The sequence below is a fragment of the Azolla caroliniana genome, unplaced genomic scaffold (assembly GCF_043228905.1).
Source record: "Azolla caroliniana isolate FFs.n. ecotype wild unplaced genomic scaffold, voAzoCaro1.0.p SCAF_2, whole genome shotgun sequence".
Taxonomy (NCBI): domain Eukaryota; kingdom Viridiplantae; phylum Streptophyta; class Polypodiopsida; order Salviniales; family Salviniaceae; genus Azolla; species Azolla caroliniana.
The window spans coordinates 1,780,525-1,806,026 of record NW_028230437.1 but is presented as its reverse complement, the minus strand read 5'-3'; the positions used below and the strand labels follow the sequence as shown (position 1 = coordinate 1,806,026).

Genomic DNA, 25,502 nt, shown 5'->3' with positions numbered 1-25,502 from the left:
ACCACTTAGGGATCTCCATACCACTTTTGAACATCATTTACTTTTCGTATATAGCCTAGTGCTATGCCAAGTTTCTACCAACACACCAAGGTCCAAGGTTCAAACCTCAATATATGCAATACTTAATTGAAGTCATTACAACTCTCTCTCTCTCTCTCACCGTTCATTAATGAAGCCTTATACATTAACATAATAATTCTCCAGATTCTCTCATTAACAATCAATGAGGCTTGACATCAACACGATAAATCTTTAGATTATCAATCTCTCGAAGGCTTTTAAGTCAACTTAATAAGTCTGTAGATCATTGCTAGGGTATTCTCCATCTCTCGTTACCTATAGAGCTACATATTAACGAAGCCTTCTAAGTCAACATAATAAGTCTCTAGATCATCGCTCTTCCTAACAACAATTACCTTTGCACTAGTTCGTTGCCAAAACCTATGGATGAAATGACATATACAAGTTATCCTAAGGACTTTTGCGCCCTCCTCATAAGCTACCATTACCTACAAATGATTTAATTATAAGGATCTTTGGCAACAACTTGGTGGTTTATACTCAGAAGCATCAAAAGCATAGATTTGATAGAACTGAAGCTCGATCCTTGTCGGCTTGGCCCTATCCTATAGATAAATATTTGGTCGCTAAGGGACAGATTAATAGCATATGTTTATACATCAATCGGTCAAGCTCCAAGTAGAAGCATCAAAAACATAGATTTGACAGAACCGAAACTCGATCCTTGTTGTTGGCTTGACCTTGTCCCGTAGATAATTTTGGGGTCGCGAATGGACAGATTAATAGTATATATCTATACACCGATGACCGATCAATTGAGCTCCTAGTGGCTTTGGATCAATTGGGGCCAACCTTCTTCATGGCAATAGAAAACAAATGATTTCCCACATGCCAAAAATCATGTGTCTTCCTCATCTAATAACTTAACTACGTGACATTTTTTCTTCCTTTTTTCACACACACAAATTAAACTGTTTCTCTCTATGTGTAAAAAGTCTCTGTATGTAATTCTCTCTCTGTCTCTCTGTGTTTTTGGACAGCGAGATAGCGAGCTATGGTGAAAAGAATCAAGCTTCGAAGCTCTGATGACGAGCTGTTTGAGGTGGAAGAAGGCGTGGCGTTTCAGTCCGATTTCATCAAGAACATGGTGGAAGACACAGGCAGTGGCGTCCCCATCCCCCTGCCAAATGTCTCTGGAAAGATCCTTGCCAAGATCATCGAATACTGCAAGTTCCATGTTAATGTCAAGGATCTCTCTTCTTCATCTACTGCTGCTACTACTTCTTCTTCATCATCTGCTTCTTCTTCTTCAGCTGCTGCTGCAAACGACGGCGGGGAAGGATCCGCATCAGGCCCCTCTGATGATGATGTCAAGGCTTTTGACACAGGTTTTGTAAACATTGATCAGCAAACGCTCTTCGATCTCATCTTGGTATGCCTCCCGTTTCTCCGACTCTCGTCGTTTCTCTTTAGCCCATCGTTTCTGGTTGTAGATCTCTCGCATTTGACTTTCCTATAACCAATTTGTTTTTTCGAGTTTCAATTTCTTTGTTTTTCTTTCTTGCGGTTTGATAGATTGTGCCAGCTGTTATTAGATAGCAGATTGATAGAAGAACCAACGTGATCTTCTTTCATATTGGTTATGCTGTTTCCCTTCGGATGTTTCTGGTCTTAGATATCCTGTCCTTCCTTATTTTCTTCTTTCTTGTAGATTGCTTGTTTTTGCAAATTTTGACTAGACAATTCATAGGACTAGTTCTCTCAAATTGGTATGTCTAGCTGATTACATTTATGAAAGGAACATTAAGTGACATACTTGATCTCAGAGACAAATACTTCTTTTGTCTCTCTGATTCACCTCTAGTCTCAGATAAAAATTGGCGCAAATCCAGATTTATCATCTTGAACACAGAACTCGGCTTCCACTTGAGCTGACCAAGATGTTCTTCTGTGCTACAGTTCCGACCAAGTTGTCCACACACAACGCAAGGATGATACTCTAATCACATCTGCGTTGAAATATATAGATGTGCTGGTTTGACATTTCCTAAACCTGCTTCTTGTGTACTTCAACTCATACAGAGTTTGCACATCCTTAAGGCACGATCTTCTGAGTCAAGTAGTGTGAATCCTGGTGTTATTTCAGAAATGCCTTCTCCAGTAAATATCCACCCAGGAAAGCAGATTTAACATCTATGTGGTAATTTGGTTAGTTCTGTGTGGTAGACACTACAAGAACCCAAGTTCCAGTCCTTGTACTCAGGAAAACATCTCCTCAAAATTGACGTTATTCTAATGTGCATATTCTTTGGTCATTAATCTTGGTTTGTGTTTATCCACAAACACATCAGCTTTGTACTTAGTTTTCCAGTCTCACTTTGTCCCAATGATCTTTTTGTTTCATCTATCAACTAAGTTTCATGTCTGATTATCCAATGTACTCCCAAGATAATACTCACCTGTCTACTTCCACTGAGGATCTTTCATTGCTTCCTCCATTGGACTTGGCCTCTCATGATCTTCAAGGATATCTGATCCAATATCAGGTTTACAATTTGATCTTCTAAGTGGTACCACTATGCTTGTTCCTCTTAACATCCTTTACCTTCTCAGATCTTCCGCCTAATGTTCAATAAGGACCAATCCAATGTCACAGAGATGTTTCACCCATTTTAGATATAGCCTTGCTTGAGCTGGATCTGGTTGTCCAATGGTAACCAAATCCTTTGAGTAATCATTATCTATGGGAGAAAGTACCTCTATTTGGGGGTCTGTTAGATACCTTCCTCTTGATATCTCAGGCCTTCCACTCTCTGAGATATGCAGACCTTCATTGAATTTGATGTCCTATATGAGAATGACCCTTTTCAGCTGAATTATAGAAACAATCGGGCTTGGGCTCCAGGTTGGCTCTGATGAAGGTTCATCTCCTGCTCTTGGTGGCCAATTTAGTTGTACAACTGTCAGACAATGCACATACAGTATGCATCAACACGTTTTAAAGATGTGTGGCCAAACTTACCTCCCCAAATAGGCCTCAATAAAGTCATCTTCTTCATGGCCGATGTGAAATTCATGTTGAGGATGTAGACAACAATTTTAACCACCCAGCTCAGTAGAATAAAATTCTACTTCTTTGAACATACATCGGGCCATTTCAATTATAGTCTAATTCTGCCATTCTGCTGGTGGTGTATGGAGTCATTGGCTGACTTTGATTTACTCCTCAAACCTATTCCATGGGAACTTTTCTTCTGGATCTATCTGAAGACCGTTTCATGTTTGATTCCTTCTTAAGGAAATACACCCACATCATTCTATAATATTCATTGATGATAAAGTAAAATGATGTTAATTTGCCCCACATGTTTGTTTTCATCTTTTTGCAGAGGTGGGCATGGACCTACTCAGTGGAGACTTCATGCTGTTCTCAATCTCTTGCCAAAAAAACTTCTGATGTTGCTTGTCCATTGCACAAGCTTCACTTCTCCACAATACTCCTGCCAGTCTGGGCATATTATGCACAATTTTGTCTGCGTGCATCTTCTGTTATATAAGGATGCTTGGTACTTGAAGTGTTGATGCCAAAGCGGAGTACCCACTATGCTGCTTCACTCGTTCACAACTAGTTCAGTTGGGCATACTATGCACAATTTTGTCTGCGTGCATCTTCTGTTATATGGGAATGCTTGGTACTTGAAGTGTTGATGCCAAAGCGGACTACCCGCTATGCTGCTTCACTCGTTCACAACTAGTTCAGTCAACTCAAACAAATTTCCCTTTCTCTCCACGGATCCCACTACCTGCCCCATACCTGGCTTGTCAGAGGTTTCCTTAAAGCCAGTATCCGCCAACCTTGCCATGGACAGTGGATTTCATCCCTTGATTCATCATTTGTTGGGTGAACAACTATACCCAGGCCATATGGACCCGAAGCAGCATTTCTCACGATAAACACCTCTGCCTTCTCCCCCCCCACCCATCATTGTTGGTTATTTGGAGATATTTCATAATCTGAAACTAGGTAGAAACATCCATGGCTTTCTTTGCGCACAGTACATATGATGTGTCTGTATTATGAGAGATTCCCGAGGAAGTTTTGCCCAAGATCGGTTTATTTTAGCATCACATCTGGTTTTTGAGAATTTTGATTTCTTGCAGTTCTCATGTTCTATTTCTTCATATTTGGCATGTCTAACTAGAATAGTAACTTCATGTTTGTACGAATTTGATTTCCATTGCAGGCTGCCAACTATTTGAATATTAAAGAACTTTTGGACCTAACATGCCAAACTGTGGCTGACATGATCAAGAACAAAACACCTGAAGAGATCAGAAGGATTTTCAATATTGTGAATGATTTTACTCCCGAGGAAGAGGAAGAGGTTCGGAAGGAAAATCAGTGGGCGTTTGAGTAATTAGGCACACAAATACTACAGGCTAAGTGTGAAAGACCACATGTTATTCTTTTAAATCATACCACTATTTATAAACTTCTAACAGACACTACGCAGCTACTTCCTGATGTTTTTTGTGTAACCTAATTAATGTTTAGCATTGTTACAGCTTATCTAGGTGTATGAAATGAAGATAAGATCTAGATTAGCAGTGACTGTAGATCCATTGAAAAGATACAGAACTCAGAAAAGATAATGAAGATCTTCTCTTCTCATTGCCAACCCACCCATGGGCGTCTACCATTTCAACATAACATGGTGTAAAATGATCTAATATTTTATGACTAAGTAATTTGATATTTTCTTTTTCTAAATCTGTTGTGATATGATTTGAGCAAATGTGCTACAAGTTGCTAACTCCGCCCTAAAGTCTCTGGAGTTCTATTAATGTCAAAGTTTGAGGTAACCACATATATAGCATGCATTGGCTATAATTTGCAGGAACATTTGGTTGTTCTTGTGAGATGTGCAAGAAAAGACTTGCCAGATGTGAGGTATCACATTTTTAGAGGAACATTAGATGCTGTGGTGGAACGTTTGGTGGTTCTTGTGAGAGGTGGAAGGGTCAAAGACTTGCCACATGTGAGGTACCACATTGTCAGAGGAACATTAGATGCTGTGGTGGAACGTTTGGTGGTTCTTGTGAGAGGTGGAAGGGTCAAAGACTTGCCACATGTGAGGTACCACATTGTCAGAGGAACATTAGATGCTGTGGTGGAACGTTTGGTGGTTCTTGTGAGAGGTGGAAGGGTCAAAGACTTGCCACATGTGAGGTACCACATCGTTAGAGGAACATTAGATGCTGTGGTGGAACGTTTGGTGGTTCTTGTGAGAGGTGGAAGGGTCAAAGACTTGCCACATGTGAGGTACCACATCGTTAGAGGAACATTAGATGCTGTGGTGGAACGTTTGGTGGTTCTTGTGAGAGGTGGAAGGGTCAAAGACTTGCCACATGTGAGGTACCACATTGTTAGAGGAACATTAGATGCTGTGGTGGTAAAGGATCATAAGAAAGGTTTCATAAGACAAGAAGAGATCTATTCGGGGGCATTGTCCAACCCCCATTATCTGTATCATTGGATAGATCATTCATCCATTATCATAGACATTTGATGGTTCTTGAAGGGTCAAAGACTTAACACATTGTTAGAGGAACATTAGATGCTGTGGCGGTAAAGGATCATAAGAAAGGTTTCATATGACCAAGAAGAGATCTATTGGGGGCCTTTTGCAGCCCCCTAAACCCTAAACTGTTTCTAAGATTGATCCTTTCTGACCAATCCACTTGCAATGTCATTGCACCCTCCATAGCATGCTAACTGTGGTGGAACGTTTGGTGGTTCTTGTGAGAGGTGGAAGGGTCAAAGACTTGCCACATGAGAGGTACCACATTGTTAGAGGAACATTAGATGCTGTGGTGGTAAAGGATCATAAGAAAGGTTTCATAAGACAAGAAGAGATCTATTCGGGGGCATTGTCCAACCCCCATTATCTGTATCATTGGATAGATCATTCATCCATTATCATAGACATTTGATGGTTCTTGAAGGGTCAAAGACTTAACACATTGTTAGAGGAACATTAGATGCTGTGGCGGTAAAGGATCATAAGAAAGGTTTCATATGACCAAGAAGAGATCTATTGGGGGCCTTTTGCAGCCCCCTAAACCCTAAACTGTTTCTAAGATTGATCCTTTCTGACCAATCCACTTGCAATGTCATTGCACCCTCCATAGCATGCTAAACTGAGGTAGGACAAATTTAGCATGCTGCAAAAGAATTGAGATTCTATTGTACTAAAATTTAATTGAGGCATTACCCAAAAGTTACTATATATATATCTCACACATTTGTAGAATTTATTAGATATCAGTCTAGTAAGCATAGTTTGCCAGTTTGCCTAGTGTTTTTTTCTCTTCCTTGTGATTGGATGTGTTGTAAGATCAATGCATCTCTCATGTACATCTATGTATGGAATGGATATAATAATCTCTTGGACTTACATTATTAAGTGAACAAGAGCATGATGTGAACATAAACATGGATCTATCACGACATTGGTTTGTAATAAACATGGATCTATCCCGACATTGTATGGAATGGATATAATAATCTCTTGGACTTACATTATTAAGTGAACAAGAGCATGATGTGAACATAAACATGGATCTATCATGACATTGGTTTGTAAACATGCACCCAAAGAGAGAACTTTGCTTCTACCATATGTTAAAATATTCTTGAAACTGAGGACCATGGCATCATTATTGTCTTCTTAAGATTGGTTTAACATTATTGTATTCTTAAGATTGGTTTAACAGAAGCTGATAATACAATGACTTACATAACCTCATTACACGATGGCCCCTGACCTAGCAGATTTTTAAGATGATGCTCCCAAAAAGTAATGAACACGTTTAGACCAACAATAAATGTAATGAGTGATTTGCCTAGAATATGGTTGTCAATTTGAAATACAATTATATAATGGTATTTGAGTGAGTGACCCCATGGTACATTTTCGACAATTAGTAAAACTTTTACATGTCGTGCAGGTAAGTTCTTTCAAGCGTTAAACCCGCTGCTTACATGATCCAATATAGGTTACTATAGGTTTTCCTCAGCTTGCGTTATGCAAACATTGACACCGAGGTAGACATAATTATGACACCTTTGTGACTTTCAAGGTGATAATGGTGAACTCTTTGAATTCATGATTGGTTCTGTTTCAGTCCGACTCTCACCTTCTTGCTTCTTTGGTTTCCAAACTATTTTCCAGCTTAGTGCAAGGAAAATCAGCACAATACCAAATAAATGTGCAATTTTGAACGGCTTTGTAAAAATTAAATATGAAAGGCATAGAGTAAATGCTTTGCGTAAGGAAGTGACCTGCACAGGAGAAAGAAGGTTCAAACGTTTACTTTTGAAAGGCCATTGCCGTATATGGTAAAACTGAATTTACTTGAAAGGACAGAAATCCACCATATGACTTAGTGTACCATGTATGCTGAGGCTGCCCCAAAAAGAGCTATGAGAGCAAGGATTGCCAATTGCCCAATATAAGTGGCCACAGAAGCTGCAGATATTAGTATATAGACTTCAGGATACTGCAGAGATAAAAACATATTAGCAATCAAGATGATTAAAGGGTTTATTTGAGTGACAATTCTAAGTTACGCAGGAAACATAAGGAACTCAAATATGCAACAAAATTATATATAAACTGCTCAGCAATGTGTGGATTTATTTGTTTCCCACTGCTTTCTGAGGTGATGTTGAAACCAAGACAATGCTGAAGATATGTGTAATGGATGGATGATGTGTGCATGTAAAGAGAAAAAGCGAGATATACCTCTAAACCACTTTTCCAAGCACTCCATATTTCCTGTGTACCGACCATTGGTATAAAAAGCAAGGGAATACTAAGAAGATTCGTACTGAACAGAACTTCTTCCTGTACATAACGCCTCATATCTTAATTCTCAGCTCATAGATTAGGTATTTAGGCTAGGAACTACAAAAAAAACAAAAGACAACTGAATATTGTACATGAACATATTTCAATCTCAACCTGAGATATATTTGGAAATGCGACAAATAGTGCCTCCTGTATGTTTCCCAAGAATGCATCAAATATTAACGATCCAATTATCATGATCAATCCAGTTGTATCAAAAGTTGGAGTAACCGATACATCAGCCAGAGTGAATATTATTAAGCCCGTTACAAGAATGATTGCTGCTAAGTATTCACATATTGAGTAAGTGCGCCGCAAACCTGGGATGAAAGCACCCATAAGCATCACAGGAATGACCTACATACACCACAGCATGTGAAAGATAATATGGATTTACTGTTCAAAATAACAGCTAAAATAAATCAAACAAACTAGAGAAAACTTACACTGTTATTCACCCCTATTACTAACCTAGGGTACTTGTTTGTTCCATTAAATCATCATCATTATAGATATGATTTCAAGTAAATAAAGAAAATCATAACTTTTCACTGCATTGGATTTTGGAATCTATGGATGAAACAACCCATAAACTAGGCTGTATCCTAGTACCATTCATCAATAACTACCTTACTATGATGTAAATCCGAAAAGTGAAAAACCTGCACAAGTGCTGAGTTTGATTGGAACTGCCTATTTGAGGATCCACTCCATTGTGACTCCAAACATAAATATCCATAGCATATCAGTTCGCCACGACTTGTTCCATTTTGAATTATTACACTTGCATTTAATTTCTTTTCATGAGTACTCTATGGACTGAAGTATCTCTTGTCTTCCGGTATTTCAGATCATATTTCTGTCTTCCATATGTGTATAGAGATCTTGTTAGAAGCATTCACGTAAATCTAATCAAAACTCACTGAAAGCCATGAATTCTGCATTATCATCTGAACTTGAAAATTTGACATCATAATGTAAATATATCATAGATTCTGCAGGAAGCCCCATACGATCCACTACCTACAAGACCACCAAGAAACTAAGCGTTGCTAATCTATGAGACATATTAAGTGTTAACCATCTTATCAATACTTGAGGTCAATTCTATGCCCAATCTCCATCTCCAATAGGAGGCTAAGTAAGTATTACTAGCTCATGAACTTGTCTGGGATCAATTCACTGAGTAGTTATGAGTTGCTAATATATGAGGTATACTAAGTGTTAACCATCCTACCAATTCTTGAGGTCAATTCTATGCCCAATCTCCATCTCCAATAGGAAGCTAAGTAGGTATTACTAGCTCATGAACTTGTCTGGGATCAATTCACTGAGTAGTTATGAGTTGCTAATATATGAGGTATACTAAGTGTTAACCATCCTATCAATTCTTGAGGTCAATTCTACGCCCTGAAAAACATATAGAATTGACAATACACTGGTTTCTAGCATAACAGATGCCATATTTTATAGACTCTCACAAAAATAAAGTTTCAGAAACTTTGTTCATTTCATTGTTGATGTATAGTCCTTTAAGTTCATATGATATTAACTTATTTAAATGAAGAATGTTCCTTTCCTTCCCAATTCTATAGTCTATATCAAGGTAATGATTATTAATACTGTCACCTTTGCTGTTACCCGTCTATGCACATATTGCAACATCCATATCCTCAAAGAGAGAACATCCATATCAAAATTCGTATTTAAAGCCCAACAAAGAGAACTCATACTCACTTTAGAAGATTTGAACATGATTTGTGCTGGATAGTTGATATATTTTAGTGAAGCTTTTGTGAGGCCTACACTTCCAACCCACACAAAAGAGAGAATAAAGTATGTCTTCCATGGAGCAGTAACGTTTTTTTTGTATCCCCCTTGTACATATGCAAGTGTAATATACACTATACATTGCAGAAGAGTGAAATACCATGCATAGCTGTTAATGCCAACAAATGACATAAGCAACAATATCAAGTTATATTTCACAAATGACATCACTGCTGAAATCTGATTTCCATCTCTTTAAAGAAATTCCAGCAACACGCAATGCCTTACATTAACTATAAATGAAGAAAAAAATACAAAATAATCTATGATCACTCACAGATTAGCGGACTCTTGATTGCATCATTCAATATATGAATGGGGTTACGAGGAGAAGACCACACATACCTGAATTGTAACTGCCTGAACACATACTCCTGCAAGAAGAAATAAGTCATATCAAGTACAGACAATAGTGAATGCAAAACATATAGTAGCTTCATGAATGCCTAATTTAATGTCATTGTGGTACTACTTTTTCTAAAGCCTGCGATTTCCTGCACTGTAATTTCATGTGGAACTTTCAACATAATGAAAAAGAAAAATGCTCCACGTAACCATATATAAGTTTCAACACACAATCATTAGTCTATACAAAAAGTAATAATACCCATACTTTTGATAATTAACCTTCGATTAGTTAGGATTCAATGAGTAAACTGATGGCCAATTAATTCCATTCATTGCCACCATAATTCTTATATTTTGCTTAACCAATTCTTTAAGAGAACTTGATGGAAGTACCACCAACCCATGCGATTGCTGAACTAGTATGCCTACAATTTTCCGCACGAGATCTCTACATATTTTAACAGGATTGGTTTATTGCAGAAGGTCCACATGGACAGCCATGACCTAGAAAAAAGTTACAGAATAATCATATGTGTAACATGTGGTACTACTATCTTATGACATGCAGCAGGTAAAAGTGAACTTCACCGACCATTTACCATATATGCTAGCCTTCAAGTTACTATGCTATCATATCACTTCTGCATTTCTCTAACTTCAGAAATAATAGCAACTTTTTCTCCTCATAGATTTGGTTAAGTTCACGATTTATATGCTAAGGCCATGTTCTACCATGTGAAGACAAAGAACTCCCTTTTACAATGCCAGACATAGAAATAGCATTGATAACTTCAATTTCAATGTAATGATTGCTATTAACAAGGTCATCTAATCAAAACACATTCAGGTATATATTATTGACAAAATATATTATGCCAGGTCCTCAAAATCAGTGTGATGATTTCCATTAGCAATGCCATATTATCAGAGAGATATGAGAAGTATGCGCTATGCAATAATGTACAAGCTGCTCAAGATCAGCGTGATGCTTTCCATTAGCACGGCCACCTTGTCAAGGAGACATGAAAAGACTAAACCATATATTACATACATCAATTATGTACACACCAACATCAAGTAGTAAATCCAAAAGTTCTATATGATGCAAATTTCAAGATTATGACAATGTTACAGAATCATAGTGATAAACGAAAATCTTGTCATTTTCGCTGAAACACCAGTAAAATTATTGAGATGTGTGGTTGGGAATATCTACAGAACAAACAAAATTGGACAGGATTATTTCGATTTTTTGCTGAACTCCTAAAGTTTTTTGGCATGTTCTCAGAACTTACAGTTATTTTATGCATGAAAAGGTTGGAAACAGTTATAGATACATCAAAGCACAAAAGGATAATTCCTATAAAATGAAATTCAGACATCGTAAAGAAAACCTAATATATTTCTACTAGATTCCTACGATTTTGTGGTATTTTTCTCCAAATTTCGATCATTTCATGCATGAAAAGAAAAACAGTTCACCAGTGGAGAAATTTCCTCACAACATGCTTATAATCTGAAATAAGAAGAAGCACACCTCACAGATTCCATTGACGACGAAGCCAGAGAGGATGCAAGAACAGCAGAATAAAAGCTGAAAAGGACGAGAGTATTCAGAAAGCTTTAGGCCGAGAATGGTAGAACTATCAGTCAAGTCTGACCCTCCCATCTTTTGCTTCTTCCTCCTCTGATCAAAGGCAGATTGGATCGGATCTGACAGAGATCATCTGATAGTGATGGAGGATCCACGGAATCTTGAGCCAACAGATTGCTTATCGATTCCTTGTCGTCGGAGCAGGAGGTAAGCTCTACCACGACACAAGAAGACGAGAGAAATGTCGTTCAAATGAGGTTTAGATACGCGAAGACAGAGATCCATAGAAACCTTAAAAAATATAAATAAAAAAAGGTAGTGGAAGAGCAGTTGAGTCTAAAAATGAAAGAGTTGCCTATTTGGGAATGAAACGGAGACAGATTTGTTAGTTTATCATATTCATAGAATCGAAGATCGAAACTCCGCCTTCCTAGTGTCCAAATTCGATAGGACATATCATTAACTTATTATTGATACAATGGAGGAATGCTTGCTTACCTTACAGGCTACGAACCAACAGAAATATAACAATGACTCTCCTTGGCAGTGTTCGATTTTGCCATCACAGAAACCTTATCCACCTTACTTGAGATTGCACGGAACATTAGAGACGAGACAAAATAACAATGTCTCCATTTCATAAGGGCAGATTTGGAAACTTGCCGAAATAACAATGAGTCTCCTCTAACCTATGCCCAAAACTTAGATTTGTTGAGATAACAATGATTATACTAACCAATACCCGATTTTGACAATGTGTTCTTTTTCCATCAATAAAGTATTATTATGACTCGAAGCATCTATAGTGAAAAACAATTGTGTTGGCAAGTGACAATGACATAGATTGCACGACGCTATGTTATATATTCTCTTTTGTTTTTCATTTCTTATGAAATCTATAACTTATAGAAAGTTGTTTGTCATTTTTAGAAATTAGTGAAAGGTTGTTTGGCCTGTCAAAACATAGTATTAGAATAAATTGCATGTAATATGACTTGCATAAACTACTTGGGTGTTTGTTTGACGGTTATAATGTCCATGAGAATTTAGAAACGCTTTGAAAAGCAAACACACTAGTTGGTAACTAGCTTCAAGTGTCTTGAGAATATATCATATAGTGACAAAGAAAGGTTATCTAGGAAAAAGAATGGAAAGAAAAACAAAAAATGGAAGGAAACTTATAAATGTAAATATAAATAGACATGTAAAATGAATGAAAGGTTATTGGATGAAAAAATGTGACTTATGAAAAGGAAAGTCAATTGAGAAAGATGATAGAAACAATTGTGAGAGAATGGAAAGTTATCTAGGAAGAAAGCAACGTGATTTAAACAAAGGAATGGAAATAGAATATCTCAAAAAACAATGCCTCCATTCCTACCTACCTCACCAATACAAAGATGGTTAAATCAAACAAAAAGATATAGTCTTGGAAAAGAAAAGATCGAGACGTGGGGACAAAAATGGGAATGGATGTGGTGTGGCTTAAGATTTTTTGGTGTAAAAACATCTAGGGGTGCTTTCTCTTTAGAAAATATGATGTAATGTTATCTCTATGAGAATCATGACTAAGAGACGGAGAAAAGGAAGAGTATGATGAATGATGATATATCACTATGGAGCATGGGGCCAAAATGACCCACAAAGACAAACAAACATTTGAAAGCACATGTAGAATTTTAATATAGTGATTTTTTTTTTTTAAATGAATAACCAAACATTATTACTAATTTAAATTGTTTGGATGATTCATGATTTTGGTTCTTTGGTCGCATTGAGGAGCAATGACCATTCATATTGTCACAGATTGCGGTGCGGTTCCATCTCTAATTCAAAGAGATGATGATCATGATCACAATCCATTTTTGTCTTCAAGAGGCCATTATCATGAGATAGAGGATGGATGAATGCATGCAAGAGTCTCTTTTAATCTCCTAATATCCCACACAATCTTCGGTCTTGTATAGTTTACTTTTACCCTTGTCCAATAATATAATTGTACATGTTTTCTGTAATCTTGTTGTCATTAGTGTTAATCTTCTCAGAATACCTTTCTTCATCTATCACTATTCATATTTCAATCTTATTACCATGTTGGGTGTGCACTCAACCCAACAATGAGTGGTGACTTTGGATGATTCCCTTACAGGATATCAAAATATGAGGCATGTCTAAACAAGAATATTAAAAAGTTCATGGACTTCATCAACACCTTGAGGTTTTGGGGCTACTTGGGGGGATTAGAAAACCCTTTGGAATAATCCTAATGGGAGAAGGCCAATGAGTGGCAAAGTGAGAAGATAGTGCCAAACTTCTAAGCAAATGGCACAATTACATATTGTGTAAAGAGAGAATGTTTATATGTTCTACATACATGTAACAAGGGTATTCCAAAGGTAGGGAGTTATTGATGCCAATTGTGAGAATGTGCCAGAGAGAGATTCATGTAAGTATGTCACCATTTGACCTACTAAGATTTAACTACCAACTTAACATAAGAATTGGTCATCCACCATCTCTAGCCAATCACACGACATTGCAAGTTTCAAACTTGAAACAAGCCACCCCATGATCCATCCTCAAATTCCAAGATTATGTCTCAACGAACATAGAACAGAGATTACTCATATTTCAAAGAATGATGTGGGGTTGGTGATTGATCATTGGTTACATCTTGAGGTTTCCTTATGGGTTCCCTAACATGTTGGCTTCATCACATACACTTGTATCTCATTTCCATTGAATGTTTTGACGATGTGTTTGTATCTTCTTTCCAATGAAGCTCATTGCCACATCCGAGATATTTGTAGTATTATGGGATGAGAATAAAACATCCTTTTGTGATGGTTGATTTGCTATTGTGTGCGAAGGTAATTGGTTGGATGGATTGTCCATCTCTAGCCATTTCAGTGTTTTATTAATTGATCTATTATCTTCATGGAACAAAAGGTGATGAACATGGCAAGACGTTCGTTAAGCTATATATCTAAGCCTCTTTGCATTTCTGAAATTCAAAAAATCTTGTTATTGAATTTCATGGGATCTTAGGTGATATGGCTTGTTGCTTGATGTTTTGGTGGTTGTCTAAAAAGTTACATTTTGCCTTCTTTTAATGCTCTCTCTTGATACAAGAATAATTTTCCTTTTGGTGTGGATCTAGGATTAATCCATGTTACCACACTTATTGATTTAAGTTTGGGGAGATGGAAAGAGATTGAGACGACATAAACATGTTGCAAGTTAGTGGATGGACGATTATTATATTTTTGCATATTATTGGTTTGATGTAAAAAGGAAATTTGTGATATATACATAATACAAGTAAACGTTTATAATTGAATTGTATTAGTCCGTTGGAAACAGGAAGTGATCCTTTAAATCTTCCTTCTCATAAGAAAACCAAATGTCCAAAAGTAAGAGTTTATTAACATTCAATTTTTTATTATACATGTACTATTCTTATGCATGCGTGTGATGAATGCACGTAACAAAATCAATATTCAAGAATACAATTAAACTTAAATTGATGTTTGTGGATTGTAACGCAAAATGCACCCCGAGCACTAGTTTGGCTACAAACACGAAAAGAACATGGATCAGTCTCATTGTGAACTAGAATTGATTCCTTTTCATGATTATTCTTGGATTAAATAAATTTCTACAAATGGGTAATCAAAAAAATCTAGAACAACCAACATTGTGCGAAAGAAAACAACTTGGAATGCCTATAATAAGAACATCACATGTAAATTGCTTGTAAAGTAAGTGTTCTAGTTGTTTGCCATGTAAATTTCCCTCAAAGTAAGTGTTTTTAGCATGCCTTTCAAAGGGCAACTTTATAATTTTCATCTTTGTGTTATGAAAAAATATTGTTCTTCCCTTTTTAGGTTTGCTCAACTTATTAAATTAGGGGGAGTGTTACTCTAGAAATATGTTGTCTATTGGCCAAACATATGTCATTATTGTAAAGCGAACTATTTAAGAGATCATGCATGTTCCAAAATTGAATTTGTGAAGAGTTTTTTTTTTTCCAAAACAAAATATCCTTCCATTAGTTTTCAAAAAACCTATCAGGTACAAACTACAAAATAGATGGAAAAGAAGAGAAAAAAGGACTATCCCAATGGCTAGCCATGGATCCTTCATTTAACTAAGATCCAAGTCAACATCTAATTTGATTTTAGTATGACTACCCATTCTCCTATGTTGCCACCTACTTTCAACATACCAGAAAATGTCATCATAATAATTAGAGACCTTGCACCGGCATTCAAGGATAGAGTTGTATTGCATCCCCATTCTTATCCTATTCAATATATCCCAATAACGTGGCAAGCCATTGTACCACATCTCCTCGAATCATGTGCGATAAATGGAGACCTTCAACTTGCCTTCATTATAAAAGAATTTGCAAGTCTTCTTCTAAAGGAATCATTCAATCTGGTCATATGAACGCCTTTTCTTGGATCATTTTAATATCCTTCTATTCTATTCAAGCCCAAGTTGCTTTTATTTCAAGCTATCATTTCTATATCATCATCCAGTAACATTTCATCTTTGAAAAGTGTATTAACCTTGGTACTAATGGCAAATCCATCAAGTTTACATTCATCATATCGAATGCAATGCAAGCATGGCTTGTATAGTTGTCACTGAAAATAGGAATTTTTGGGTTACATTGACTGAAATGTGTGAGAATCACTTGATACACTCTAGAAGATTTTGCAACTTGTATTGCTTCTTTTGTCGTACTATGATTTTTCATGATCGCTCCAACATGCATGCTATCATCAAAAGTTGCGTCATGTATTAAAATCGTAGGTACAATCGAAGGTACAATCGAAGCTTCAACCATTGCTTCACAACGTCTTGTATCTCCTGAGCAAATAAGCTTCCAACCTGGTTCTACATTCCCTCCATTCTCCTGCTTGAATTTGTGAAGAGTATTAGATGACAAATGCAACAAAACAATGTCATTATTGTAAAGCCAACTATCTAGGATAACATGCATGTTCCAAAATTGAATTTGTGAAGAGTATTACATGACAAATGCAACAAAACAATGTTATTATTGTAAACCCAACTATCTAGGATAACATGCATGTTCCAAAATTGAATTTGTGAAGAGTTTTAAATGACAAATGCAACAAAACAATGTCATTGTTGTAAAGCCAACTATCTAGGAGAGCATGCATGTTCCAAAATTGAAATGGTGAATGGTTTTAAATAACAAATGCAATAATAAACCCATTCCTTGATACTTGGAGTGCACAACCTTAATGCCCAATGCAACACAATAATTTATATATTTGAATCTTAGAGTTTACTTGAGATAATCTTGTAAACCAATAACCATTATGGATCATTTGGGAGATTACTAATGTACTTTATAAGAGTATGGTTTAATCAAAGTATAATTAATCTTAGTATGAGTGTTAATTTGATTGAATCAAATCATAGTATAAGTATAATTAATCTTACCATTATACGCATTTGATTGTTACCTTCATTTATTGTTAGGCTCATAATTACTACTCAAAAAGACAATTTTAGGAAAGTTATCAAAAACATGGTTTTTACAATACTATCAATATAACCTCGTATTTTCAAAAGCTAGAAATATATATCATTTTTTAAATCAGCAAAGTTCCACGATCATGCCCACTTCCTACTCCCTTAATAACATCAAATCGTCACCTATTGACACATCCACCATTATATGGAATAAGGACACCAACTCACGTAACAAATTTGTAAAACTACTAAGCTTGCATGAACCCATCTTGTTGGGACACTTATGAGAAATGATGTCGTTGGCCCAATTGCATCTTATCACCTTGATGGCATTATTGCAAAGAGCAATCATAATCCTCCACATCTATCATCGTGATTTTGAAATTGAAAATGATGCTTGAAGGAACTCACTATTGCAAATCGCATATAAACAAGTCTACCCTAATCATAGAGGATGTGAAGCGTTTTAGAATAAGATGCAAAACTTTCACAACAATCCAAAAATGCTTCCTAACGTTGACTATCACATGGACCAACCTCACACAAATGCTCCAAGTTGCACCTATAAGATGCATATTGTGCTACTTTTTTTTTTTTCAAAAGAAAGTATACTTCCATTAGTATTTAGAAAAGTCATAACAACATACAAAAATTTCCCCAAAACATCTTTATAAGTTGCTAGATGAAAAAACAAAAGTTTTGATGAAAAGTTTTGACTCCACCATAGAATAAAGTAAACAATCAATCTAAAAATTGTTCTATAAAAAGCTTCCACAAAGGTTTACCAAATGAGGTAAAATGCAATCTATACCCTTTTGTTATGCAATCAAGAACCTTCAATCTCCATAACATGTTGCAGGCTGTAAATAGCCATCTTCTTTCAAGAGTCCTCAAGGGATGTTCCATTCAAGATCCCAATACCCTCTGTTTTTCTCTTTGTTTGATGCCTCGAGAAGATTGTCAAGGCCTCCATACTGAATGCAAACTATATGTCCCCCTGGTTTAAAGATAGTTGCTTGCATACTTCCATTGTCTAGTGTTATAAGCATGTAAAGCCTTTGTCTTTTTTTAACCCACATAATTGTTTGATAAGTTGGCACTGTCCATAAACATTTTGTATTAACACAAGCAGTTAATCTAAAGTTTTCCTCACCCACTCTCTATAGTATGCTTCGACGCCACCACCATCTTCATTCATCCTCATAACAAGAAAAATGCTTCATACAGCCCACTTCAGCCATCTCGGCGATTAGCATGTTGCAGCATCTTGCCAAAGTTCACTAAAATCCTGCATAATCAATAAAACTCAGTATAAAAATTTCCTCACCCACTCGTGCTATTCAACTTCGACCCCACCACCATCTTCACTCATCCTTATCTCATAAAAATTCTTCCTTCAGTCCACATTAGCCAACTCGTCGAGTAGCATCTTGCCACTGTCCACGCAAAATCTGTATTAACAACACAAAAACAATTTACAAGTTTCCTCACCCACTCATCATAATCGGCTTCGACCCCCCCACCGTCTTCACTCATCCTTATCACAGAAAAAACTGCTTCATTTAGTCCCATCCAACATCTCACCTATTAACCAATTACCATCAAGGTCCTGTCAAACAAACAACAACAAAACGGGACACATGCTTCAATTCTAACTGCCATCATCAATCATCACCATGAAATTAAAACATGCCCCCACATCAAACCTTGCTTCAGCCCCTACCACCACCATTCTCACATCTATAAAAACTAGACAAATTGCTTCAATACCACATCACCTATCTCAATTTATACCATTTTGAACCTGTCGTGATACTCCTCCTAATCTCTTCATTTTGCACATCAACAATGTGCTTCATTTCTACGTCACCCATCTATTCGTTCAGCTCCTAAAACCTGTATAAACAACAATAGCATAAATGTATTGTGTGTATCCCCTCCTAAACATGCGCTTCAATCCCCTGTCAACACCATCATTCATCCTTACCAACTATAAAAACTTCCATGACTACAAATATAAAATATAAAGTTTCCTCATCCCCTCATATATTTGCTTCAACCCCCACCCCCACCCCCTCGCCACTCATCCTCTCGTCATCAATAAGCTCTATAAGATAATAACTACATGACAATAACTAGAAGATTATCGTGTTTGTTGCACTCCCTAATATGAAACCTAAACTCTTCTTCACTCCATCCCATGACACCAAATTCCATCAAGCATCATCCACGACAACCATCTCGCCTTCTTGCTAATTGGCACCAAATTTTGTCTTGACATGTCCTTGATTTCCTTCCATCAAGCATCCTGCCATATAGACCACAAACAAATTAATGTAAAAAAAATCCCTCACCAACTCATGATAACATGCTTCATTAACCCCCACACCATCTACACTCTTCCTTATCGCTCATAAGAAAATTGCTTCTTACATCCACAACAACCGTCTTGCCTTATCGCTAACCGGCACCAAATTTTGGCTTGCCATGTCCTTGATTTTCATCAACATCAATTATCCCGACAAAAAGATAAACGATCATCTATATTATATCATGGTATTTGTACTAAAGATGGTGCCGGTGGCGGGAATAACCACCGAGGCAGTACATAGTTCCACTTGACATCTGCGGCTTCATTCAACATAATAGGTATAGACGACCAAACTTTACGAATTCTCATTCTTTTCTTATTAGTTGTATGTCCAGAACCCTTATAACTATCACATTCACCTTTAACTGTATGTACCAACAAGTTCCAAAAGGACTTAACTTGATCCACGATGTGAGTGTTTTCATCATTGTATAGCTTAGAGCACCTAACTTTCCAAAGAATCCATAAAGCCAAAGAGGAGACAATTTGCCAGACATAACTTCCGGAGAAAAACTTGATTCCCTACAAGGAGGTTGAAGCATAGTCTACCTGCAAACTTGTGACACGTAATGACAAAGAAGAATAATGTTGATGATAGAAAGTCATTTGTTGATCTAACCTTCCCCATAAAACTGCACCCCACGTAAAAATCCCTGACCTATACTTATGACCTAGTAGCCTAAGAATTCTAAACCAAAACTTTTTTGCGACAACACATTCCCAAAATACATGATGCAATGACTCACTTGCATAACCACACATAACGCATGACCAATTAGTTACAAATCCCCTCATCAAATCACCTACTGGCAACACATAATGAATCATCAACCAACGAAAGTGTAATATCTTGTTCATACATTTAATTGACCAAAAGTGTTTCCAAAACATCATCATCTGAGAAGATGATACATTACCTTCGTCCCAATACTTTTTCCCCGCAGGTATTGACTCAGTCAGACTCAACATAAAGTTTCTCCCGAACGCCACCGAATATGTGAAGAATGGTAGGACCTTAGTGGAACTATTAGGCATGGACAATTTCCAACCATAATCCGCAGGATCCCACTGCAGATCCACAAGTGGTCTAGCATGTACAACCCAAATATGAGATGCATAGTTCGCAGTTAAGGGACTAGGGTCAATAACTAATTTTTTATCCAATCTAGCAATTACTCGCACTGGTAATTGCTTTGCAGCAGACATGATTGGAGACTCGACGTCTACTAATATCAACCTACCATTATCCAACACTTCATAGAAGTGCATACTGCCATTTTGATTGTATAAACGAGCACCTATAAGTATATTAAGTGTCGAAAACATACTGTACCACCTTTGAAACCGATCAAGTTGCAAAGTTGGTACTGTGACTTGATACACCATGGACAATTGATCTACCATTATATTTGCCCCTCTTAGCCTATACAACCTATTCTTTCGTTCCTGAGCCGATGTCTGCAAGAAGTTTATCCAATCTGCAATTGTACGAGCTGGACCATTATCCATTGCAACCCAAGATAACCTAGGCCTGAGACCCAACACACATGTGGCTTCATCCGTAAATAAAGGGTTCCATATCAAAGGTTGACGCATGAATTGAGTATAAGTTTTTGGAGGCAAGAAAACGAGTGCTTGGCGAACACTTTCCCATGCTCGAAATATTCCATTAAAAAAACGTAAGGATCCAACATTAGACTTTGGCAATGGAAAATCTGCATTAAAAAACCATCTAAGACTATCTTTCCATTGACCACCTGTTGATGGCTTAACGTTATGTAAATGTCGGATCCATAGCTTTTTCCATAACTCCTCTCCTGGTAATAAACTCCTAACAACATGTTTAGAAAGTAAGGCTTTACTTTGCATAAAAGGACCAATCAAACCTAAACCTCCTTTCCGCTTAGATTGTATAAGAACCATCCAAGCTACCTTTGCTACCGGATTATTAGACACGTTGTTCCCCCAAAAAAAAATTCCGTATTAGGCGTTGAACTTTAAGCATTATTGTCCTCAAACATATTGTGCTACTTAAGCAGAGGTGTGATCCGTAAAACATACACGAGCCTATTGTGGCTACACCAATTGCACAATCACAAGAGACTATCTTGTAATGCTCCTTTTAGACCAAAGCATCATGTTTCAAACTTTTGGAGGACATTATAATAATATCCTCATTTGTACATAAGTTGTAGAATGAGAATGTGTAAAGAAGAATAAGGTGTATTCGGAAATTTGGGGAAATTGTTGGAATATCACAAGAATGTAGAAAAATGCAAGGGTGATAATTTATTATAAATGTAGGATTCAATATTTTTTGCGTTTAGCCTAAAGGGGCTCTTCTCATCCCTGTCATTGGCAATATGAGGGCAATTCTACAAACAAGCCAAGCATAGAGAATAAAGACCAAGGAAAAAAGACTTAAGTAAGCAAACCTTTTTAATCCAAAACCATAAGGCATTCCATATGTGGAGGGTCGTTGTTGGTATTAGTGTGGTGTCTAGTCTTATGTGAAATGTGTAACAACAAACATCGAGTAAGCGTGAGAACTTGTGCAGTATCTAGAATACAATATGCACAGAGAGTATTCATAGAGAAAGAGAGAGATAGTTACATAGGTAGTTAGGCCAAAGAGACATCATATTATTCTGCATCATCTGTACAAGGAGGAAATACGTCCTATTAATACATGAATGGGCTTTGCCCTAACTCCAAGGTAAATATACACTTAGAAATACAATGGTCGGGTTGGAGTAGGACCTTTTATTCCAATAGTCGCCAAGCCAAGCATAGAGAATAAGGATTAAGGAAAAAAGACTTAGTAAACAAACCTTTGTAAGCCAAAACAATAAGGTAGTTCATAATATGTGGAGGGTGACCCTTACAGAAGCACAAAGACCCACCTAATATGGAGGGAGGGGAAAACATTATTTGGGCTAGTATATATTTAAGGCATGGCAAATTTTTATATACTTCTTGTTCAATTTGTTGTGTTGACTCAAGGTATGCAACACCAAGTACATGTCTTAAGTCTTGGTTGTCCCCTCTCTTGCTTGGATCCAACATTGGGCTCAAGCCTTTTAGGGCATCCCCATTTCTTATAATGGAACCAAGATCAACACTCGTTACCCATTTCATCTCAATGGCTCATTGTTCCACTTTGGGTGTTGCATACGAACTTCCTCCACATCTCATCTAGACAAATATTTGTCACACAACCATGATTTGATCCCTTGCCCCCCCCCCCCCCCCCCCACACACACACACACATCAAAACTGAAGTCACCCTACAAACTATTCCATATACATGCCAATATCATAACTAAAGTCACCCTATAAACTATTCCCTATGCCTACTTGTACAAACACTCCATCGCCAACTTGCTAGTTCTAGAGTGCTTGTACGAGTAGGCATTTGAAATAGTTTGCATGGTGACTTCAGATCTAAGATCAACAAACATATGGAATAGTTTGTAGGGTGACCCATGTTTTCGTCATGTGAGGTGCTCATGGGAGGAAAAGCATCAAATTATAGATTTATGAAAGGTTGAAGGCTTACACAAAGGTATAATTAGAGAGATATTGGTAAATTGAGGATAAGTCAATAATAAGACATAGCTTAATTGATAGGATCTCACTATTGAAATGATAAAGTCAACGGTTTGAATCTTATTTGAACAATGAAAGGAATATGTCGACTTCGATGGGTTAATTGAGGGTGATGTGAATGAATAACTTTGACAATAAAAAATTTCCAAGTAGACTAGATGCTCTTAGAGGATAAGTATAGGTGCATACAAAATGGGAAAAGGCAAGGAGCATAATAAAAGAAGTGATCACTTTTTGAGGTGCCTATAAAAGAGAGTAAATAGCTCATTGTTGGGCATCTGATTTTAGTGCAAGGCAGAAATGTTGCGGAATTTTTGGACTCGAGTTTGTGAACCAAGAAAACGTGCAAGACCAACTGTGACAAAAGGTGACGTGATTGTCGTTTGTTGGGACGTTGCACCAAAACTTGAGGATTTCCTCCTGAAGCTCAAGATTCACCTTGATCTAGTATTTTTTTATCTTAACTGCTTGCAAATGAAGCCACTCCATGTAATATTTCATAATATTGTGTGTCTCGGATTAATATCGTAAGCCAATTTGATGCAATAGAATTTAAATTACCTATACAAATTTATTTTTGGTAATTCAACTATTTTGTGTGAATCACAATTTAACAAGGATGTCACTAGTAGATTTTTTGGCTCGAAAGTCCAAGATTGGTTTGCAAACATATGTGAATTTGGGTTAATTCAACAAAAATGAATGCAAGGATGCCGCTTCAAAGGGGTCACCATATCATAACAAGGGAATCCTTGCAAGAGTCATTATTTGAAATTTTCCGAATGCAATTTCGACCATAGAGAGAAAAGTTACGTGTACAATGGAATTTCAAACAATGGGGAACATGGCACATCAATCAAAATGGGCATCTCATCTACCGAACAGTGTCCAAAGAAAGCGAATGGAATTGCGATTTTGGGGAATTAAGCTTCGGACTCAAAAGAGGGCCAGTTTGTAACTTTCGCTAAAATGAATTCCTCTATCCTTGCTTTTAGAAAACCTCCCTCAGACGCCTTGTCCGAAGGGGCCCTTTCCTTGAAGCCATCTGGAAAGAGATATTTCCTCAAGCTTCAAGGAAAGCTTGTGATTTGAGCTCCCCTTTCCTTGAAGCTCGAGAAAAGACGAGGAAGCCTCTTAGATATTTCCTTGAAAGGGTCAAGGAAGAGGGGGTGGCACCACCCATCACAATTGCTCACCGAAAAGAAACGCAAGTGACAAATACATCAATGCAAAGAGGCAAATGAGAGCCTCCATTCCAATTGCAACTATAAAACGACTACCACCTATTGACACCGTTATGTATCGACACCTCCTACCACATCAACAATTGAAGTCATCTGCCACATCACACCGACATGTCAAGCAACTTCATCTTCCACATCATTCAACACCTAAGCCCTTCATTTTATACTTTAAGAGAGAATAATAGGAAAACAAAACAAAATTCTACCCAAACAAGCTAGAACTTTTTTAACCATTTCCTGGAATACTCCTCCAATCTACCAATACCTTGAACATACATATTCATTTAGATAAACACAGACTTTGAAATTTAGAATACACGCAAAAGACACGATTATATACACACCTAAACATATGTATATATCCACATTAGCACATTCCTATATATTGATACAAACATATATACTTATATACCAAAACTTACATCATTATGAAGAATATTAAGATTTCTACCCTCCTTTACACTTAAACTTGTCTTACCAAAATACCCTTCAAACTACCAATAAAATTGCCTACACTATTTTTAAACTAAGGGAAGGATATCTTGTTTAGAAAAAAAAATATTGCCTACACTACACTTAAGCACTTACATTGTACAAACACAACCATACACACACAAATACATATATTTACACATTCCTTCAAGCACACATATAAAATACCTATGCACACATACACACTTGCATGCATATATATATATATATATATACCGCTCACACACTTACATATTGTTGTGATGTGGTGGGTCCAAAGGTAGAAATAGAAAAAAACAAGTGTAAAGTTCAAGTCCTATCCAATGTATAGAGTACATACTTGGTCTTTTTATATATTTTATGGAAAGGGGTACCTATCTCACTATAATAATAAAAAAGGCTCTTTTTGGGGTGGGTATTTTTTTGCTTTTGAGGGTTTTAATTAGCTCAAGACGTCTTCATTTTCTTATTTTAGGGTTTCTTTTTTTTCTTCTTATTTTCGCTTGGTCTTAGAGTTGGGGGTAAAGAGTGGAATTGGACCACCTCTCGTTCATCTTCTTCCTTTCTTGTTTTGGTGTTTGGTAACC

At 36.9% G+C, this 25,502-nt stretch overlaps 2 protein-coding genes and 1 long non-coding RNA gene across 5 annotated transcripts; 1 reads left to right on the top strand and 2 right to left on the bottom strand.

The window, feature by feature from the left end:
• The first annotated feature begins 1,009 nt into the window (after nucleotides 1–1,009).
• LOC147867024 (SKP1-like protein 1A) lies at nucleotides 1,010–4,792 on the top strand. The gene is made up of 2 exons (XM_087339844.1): nucleotides 1,010–1,453; nucleotides 4,266–4,792. The coding sequence occupies exons 1-2, from the start codon at nucleotides 1,076–1,078 to the stop codon at nucleotides 4,437–4,439; spliced, it is 552 nt and encodes a 183-aa protein (XP_087195970.1). The 5' UTR covers nucleotides 1,010–1,075; the 3' UTR covers nucleotides 4,440–4,792.
• On the bottom strand, nucleotides 1,067–2,101 carry LOC147867025 (uncharacterized). Its single transcript, XR_015532426.1, has 2 exons — nucleotides 2,000–2,101; nucleotides 1,067–1,969 (listed from the first exon to the last, which is right to left on the bottom strand). It is a non-coding gene; the product is annotated as an uncharacterized LOC147867025 (long non-coding RNA).
• A 2,130-nt stretch (nucleotides 4,793–6,922) lies between the features above and the next one.
• Nucleotides 6,923–11,979, bottom strand: LOC147867023 (UDP-galactose/UDP-glucose transporter 4-like). Of its 3 annotated transcripts, XM_087339841.1 has the most exons (8): nucleotides 11,650–11,979; nucleotides 10,565–10,616; nucleotides 10,110–10,138; nucleotides 9,672–9,873; nucleotides 8,049–8,291; nucleotides 7,830–7,931; nucleotides 7,477–7,584; nucleotides 6,923–7,366 (listed from the first exon to the last, which is right to left on the bottom strand). In XM_087339841.1, exons 1-8 carry the CDS (start codon nucleotides 11,661–11,663, stop codon nucleotides 7,160–7,162), a joined length of 957 nt encoding a protein of 318 aa, XP_087195967.1. In that variant the 5' UTR covers nucleotides 11,664–11,979; the 3' UTR covers nucleotides 6,923–7,159. The 3 variants fall into 3 exon arrangements, with proteins under 3 accessions (XP_087195967.1, XP_087195965.1, XP_087195968.1); XM_087339839.1 differs by lacking the exon at nucleotides 10,565–10,616; XM_087339842.1 differs by lacking the exon at nucleotides 10,565–10,616 and having other exon boundaries at nucleotides 7,248–7,366; nucleotides 7,460–7,584.
• Nucleotides 11,980–25,502: the final 13,523 nt, after the last annotated feature.